We start from the raw sequence: 5,743 nt of genomic DNA, 5'->3' as shown, positions 1-5,743 counted from the left end.
CCCATGATGATGTATGTCTGGTTTGCATTGATTGGATACAACATCTTCCATTATAAAGCTGCTTTTGAAAGTCACTAATTGTGTGTTTTACTAAATTATTTGGAGCATCTATCCCTCATTTTCTTATTTTATTTATTTTTGCAGGGCATTGAGGGTTAAGTGACTTGCCCAAGGTCACACAGCTAGTAAGTGCCAAGTGTCTGAGGCTGGATTTGAATTCGGGTCCTCCTGAATCCAGGGCCAGTGCTTTATCCACTGTGCCACCTAGGTGCCGCTCCCCCCCTCATTTTCTTATTGTAACTCCTTCATGAGTTTGAGGGAACCATGAAAACTTGTTGAGAGTGTGCATGTGTGTAAGAGAGAGACAGAGACAGAAGGAAACAGAGACAGAGATGGATAGAGACTGAGGGGAGAAAAGATGGAAAAATTACTTGTCTTTGACCTCTACTGTTGCTCTCAATTAACCTGTGTCCAAGTTTCCTTCCTCCTTTTTTCTTATGCTTTCTATTACTCCCTCTTTGTCCTTTACCCTTCCTTTCAATAAAGTAAATATAACTTTATTTGCAATCTAGTAAATATATACCATCATTTGATTAACCAAATGTTTGATCTAAGAGTGCTAAGATATTGCTTATGTCCCTAAATACTGATGTGAAAATTTCTGTGATTCTACAGAATGAGCAATAAAGTGCGAGATACTTCACTTCACAAGGAGAACCTGGTTGCCAAGCAGCTGTACCAGGAGGCATTGAGGCTTGATCAGCAACTCAACACCAACCTCTCTAAAGACAATGCCATCCAAGAAATTTTCAGACCCCAAAGCCTCACACTCAGGAATAAGGTTCAACAGCTTTGCATTAAACTAATGTTTCTGAATCCAGTGAAGTATGGGGAGAAGGCAGAAGAACTCCTATGGATGAATGTATACTATAATGTCATTCAGTTAAGGTTGAAGGATGAGACAGATGATGTGCACATCTGGGATAATGCCTTTCAAAAGCACTTGAGTGAAGGAGTCAAATTTTACCAAAATCTTTTCAACTTCCTTCAAGAACATTATGAGCTAAAACTTGCAAACAGTCAGACCCACAGAAATAACATGGACTGCAGAAGGGTAATGCCTGCCTCAGAGAAGGAGGTGGAGTGGGCCCAAATGGCCTGCTACCACTGTCTGATGTATTTGGGAGATTTGTTTCTCTTTCAGAGTCATATTACATCTGCAAACTTGAAGAAAATTGCTGTAAACTATTACTTCCAGGTTTTGTCAATGGCCCCACATATCGGGATGCCCTACAATCGGATAGCAAACCTAGTTGGTGATAGCTATTGCAATGTAGATGCAGCTTTCTATTACCTGTGTAGCATTCACTCAGAAGTACCTGCTAGGGATGCAGTCTTTCACCTCAGAAGTTTATATGCCAAAGCTGTGGAAATGTACAACCAGGTGAAGTGTCAGGTGGGGATGGCATCATTAGGACAGCAGAAATGTGACCCCAATAAAAGACTCCTAGTAAGTTTCTTGTACCTTCAAAACTTTCTGCAGCCTGACAGCTGTATGGATCCAAGGCTACCTTTACTGTCTCAATCCATACTGGAAGACTTCCGTCTCTGCCTCTCCAGCAAGGTCAAAGGGGAGCATGAAAATGGCTTCTTCCTCCCCGACGTGGTCATCTTTAACATGGCCATTTTTTGCATCATGAGTGTATATAGTCTGAAGAAGGCTGTGGGGGCCTCTCAGAGCAGGGCTGCCATCACTTTTATTTCAGTGCTATTCTCTCATCTTGTCCATCATGTGAATATAAGAATCCAGTTAGAGCTTGATAAAGTGGGTGGTTCAGAGACCCAGAGGACTAATGCCCCTGATTTTGTTTTGGGCTATACCAAACCTTTGGATATTCCTCAGAATTCTCCCTCCTCTGAACAATGTTACCATTATATTTCAGGAACTTCAGAGAATGACAGTGACCAAAGCCAGGATCATGATTCCAATGGTGGCTGGACCTCTCACAGTTCATTAGATAAGAATGATGACAGGGTAGAGACAATATTCAGTTTTAGTTTAGACAGCAACAAATGGTCTCTCTCTGGGGAGGATAAAGAAGTAAATTGCCCATTAAATCTACATAAGAGGTTGGAGTTGAGAGAGAGTACAAAATCTCAATTCCCCATAACAGAAGGTTTAGGGGCCTTTGGTTCTTCCCCCATGGGGGTGCTAGATACTTCTAAAGCAATCTTGACCAGCCTATCCACCTTGTTCCAAACCCAACAGGATACCCTCAAGAAGTCCTGCTCAGAATTTAAAGTTGTCACTGATAAGGAGTGTCCAGAGTTTGACGAACTTAATAATTCAATGAAAAGGCCTAGTAGGCAGGCTCACCTAGGACACAAACTCAGGAAAAAACTCTCTATCTTTGCTGCTCAGGAACTGCTTCGTGCCATCAAAGTGTTCCTGCACTGGCTTTGTACTGATCCAGATCTCACTTTGGAATGCACAAATACATCTCCAAAGCTGTGGAGCCACCTGTCTGTATTGCTGAACTTACTACCTACCATACAAGAGTTGCAAGGTGCTCACCTTGGCCTGTCCAGTTACCTCTGGGACCTGGTGTTGATTAGTGAGAAATCAAATCTCTGCATGTCCTTTCGGCTTCCTGAGGAGTTCTGTATGTGCAACCTCTTGCCAATGAAGGTATCCCACAAATACATTTGCTTTACAGAGGTGCCACCTTTTCTTAAGCCCTTGGAAAAAGGCATTTTGTACACTTGCTTTCTCCGTAGCTTTGGTCACTTTGCTGCCCAGCTGCCCCATACCCTCCTGAGATTTTATCCCACCTGCGGTATCTTCAAAAGCTTAACTTCAGCTAAGTGCCACCTGAAGAGTCAGGAGGGAGCTTCATTGAACAACTCTATGAAGAATGTGGCTCAGCAACTGCTACAGCCAGAATTGTCCATTGTGCATGCTCGGAGACTGCTGCCTCTTTATCTGGTTCCTGACATCCAAGCACTCTGCCAGTACTTACCAATCATCCAAGAATTTATCATGGATGACAGCTTTATTGTGATTATCCACAGCATTGTTATTGATGAACTAATTTTCCTGAAACACAAAGAACCTGGAGCCTGTGCTACCATTGATTTCTTAAAGGACAAGTTGAAGGAAAACAGTTACAGGCACTGGTGTTTGCAAACAAATGCAGGGAAGAATGATGTAAGATCCAGGATGCACAGGGAAAACCCTGATGCAAGGGACCTGTATCAGATCCTGCAGCACTGTCAAGGTCTAGTGAAAGGCCCCAGGACTGAAGTTGATGACCGTAGCCGTAGGATGAATATACTTACAGGCTTCAGTGTTAACAACCCCCACACATTTTCTCATCCTCTGCTATCAGAGTTTCAGACTTCTGCTAGTATCTCAGTAGAAATCAAGTACACTCTACAGTTCTATAGAGAGTGGAAGATGATCAGGTAAAAGTCTTCTTTTTCCTCAGGACATACATATGTGAACATCTTTTCTTGTCACTGTCTTGTATGAACTGGGTGTTTGGGGGTTATGTGTAAAGGACGACCAAGAAATTCCTTATCTAGTTAGAAACTTGCTGCCATGATTCCCAGAAACCCCTGAAGTAGTTTTATCTTATGCAGTTTTGCTAAAAATATTGGAAATCACTTCTTGATCTAAGGAATGAAACCATGCTAATAATAACCACTCTTGATGTAGTACTTTAGCAAGTGAATAGGAATATTCATTTTAACCTAGTCCAGGTCAATTCCTGTTGATTTTAAAGAAACCTTCGTCAATAATGTCACATGTTTAAAGACAATACTCTGAATCATGTGAACTAATTTTAGCCATTTAATAATAAATTTTATTGATTTTTAATGATAATGATATTCAGCTTGCATTATTTGCTCCACTGCTGCTTCATTGCCTTTCTGTCTGCAATCTTCCCATCTTTCCTTTCCAGATTTAAATTATCTTTTTGTCTTTTCCAGCATTTTTAACTTCTTCTTTTATTTGGAGGGGGGGAGGGCAATGAGGGTTAAGTGACTTGCCCAGGGTCACACAGCTAGTAAGTGTCAAAAGTCTAAGGCTGAATTTGAACTCAGGTCCTCCTGAATCCAGGGCTGGTGCTTTATCCACTGCGCCACCTAGCTGCCCCAGCATTTTTAACTTCTAAGAATCCTTTATGGTCCATACCAGGCTGTATTGCTTTTTCTCTGCTTGAATTTCCATATGATATGATCTGTATTATTTAAAGTTAGGTGAGACCAAGTTAACTTCCTGCTCAGTGAGCTCCATTGGCTCCTTTTTACCTCCAAGATAAAATATTAAATCCTCTCTTTGGCATTAAAGCTCTTCATAACTCAGCCCTTTCCAGCTTTTCCATTCTTCTCAAAGTCTTCTCCATCTGCTCTATACTCCAGGAATGCTGGCCTATTTGTAGTTTCTTGAACAAAACAATCCATGTCCTCTCTTTGGACCTTAGCATTGTCTGCCTCCCATGCCTGGAACATTCTGCTATCTCCCCTTGACCTCTTAGTTTTCCTTGGCTTTCTTCAAGACTCAGTTCAAATTTCACCTTTTAAGGAAGGCCTTTCCTGTTTTCCCCCCTCACCCCATTTATTAATGCTTGATGGTGGATTGTCTTCGTCTCCTCTGTATATGAGTTATATAGCTAATCATTAGTTGTCTCCCCATTACAATGTGAGCTCCTTTAGGTCAGGGACTGTCTTAGTATTTCTAGCACTTAACTCATTATCTGGCAAATAGTGAATAACAAATGCGTGGTAACTGACTCACATTAGCTTTTATATGCTTATTTAAATGTTAGCTTGATGGTCATCCATTTATGTGGGAAATAATTCATTTGGACCCCTATTCTAATCAGTACTAATCAGTTTGATATGGTTCCATAGGAGTAGTGATTATATTCTATATATTAGGCCCTAGAGCTGTGAACTGCAGGTTGTAAATTCATTTGCTTAATCATAAGAAGCTAACTAAAGGCCTTCAACCCTTGTTTTTCCTTGCCATAGTGACCAAGCACAGTGTGGTTAAGGTGACTTAATTATATTGAAAATCCTCCAACTTATTTTTGTACCTCCAGACCATTCTCTCTTGTCCAACATGAGCAAGTGGCCATCTCATGACCACTTAGTCAGTTGAGATGCTCCATGTTTTGCCAAGACCCCCTTGCTGACATACCATTTCTAGCTGATACATCATTTTTTGGCCCTTGAATCAAGATGTATCACTCAATGGGATTCTGTACTTCCCTTCCACCTTAATAGTATTTTATTTTCCACATTAGTCTTGTTGTAAAAGAAGAATCAGAACAAAAGGGAAAAAAACATGAGAAAGAAAATGCAAAAACAAAATAAAAAAAGTGAAAATAGTATGTTTCAATATGCATTTAGACTCTATAATTCTTTCTTGGATGTAGAGAACATTTTCCATCATGAGTCCATCATAGTTGATTATCACACAATGTGACTGTGTATAATAGACTACTGTTTCTGTTCACTTCATTCAGCATCAGTTCACATAAATTTTTCCAGGTTTTTCTGAAATCTGCCTGCTTATCATATTCCATTACATTCATATATCACAACTTGTTTAGCCATTCCTTCCATTCCCAATTTTTTGTTACCACAAAAAGAGCTGCTATAAATATTTTATACACACGGGTCCTTTCCCTTTTTATAGTCTCTTTGGGATTTAGACCTAATAGTGGTATTTTTA

The 5,743-nt window shown here is 40.4% G+C and overlaps 1 protein-coding gene across 1 annotated transcript; it reads left to right on the top strand.

Moving 5' to 3' along the window:
• Window positions 1–676: 676 nt before the first annotated feature.
• On the top strand, window positions 677–3,469 carry LOC122746487 (protein SMG5-like). Its single transcript, XM_043992120.1, has one exon. It carries the CDS (start codon window positions 677–679, stop codon window positions 3,467–3,469), a length of 2,793 nt encoding a protein of 930 aa, XP_043848055.1.
• Window positions 3,470–5,743: the final 2,274 nt, after the last annotated feature.

The sequence above is a fragment of the Dromiciops gliroides genome, chromosome 1 (genome assembly GCF_019393635.1).
Source record: "Dromiciops gliroides isolate mDroGli1 chromosome 1, mDroGli1.pri, whole genome shotgun sequence".
In the NCBI taxonomy this organism is placed as follows: domain Eukaryota; kingdom Metazoa; phylum Chordata; class Mammalia; order Microbiotheria; family Microbiotheriidae; genus Dromiciops; species Dromiciops gliroides.
The sequence above is the reverse complement of the archived record's forward strand: the minus strand, read 5'-3'. Positions and strand labels throughout refer to the sequence as shown.

Excerpts from the sequence above, each read along its gene's own strand:
- LOC122746487 (XM_043992120.1), top strand. The coding sequence starts at position 677 with ATGAGCAATAAAGTGCGAGATACTTCACTTCACAAGGAGAACCTGGTT.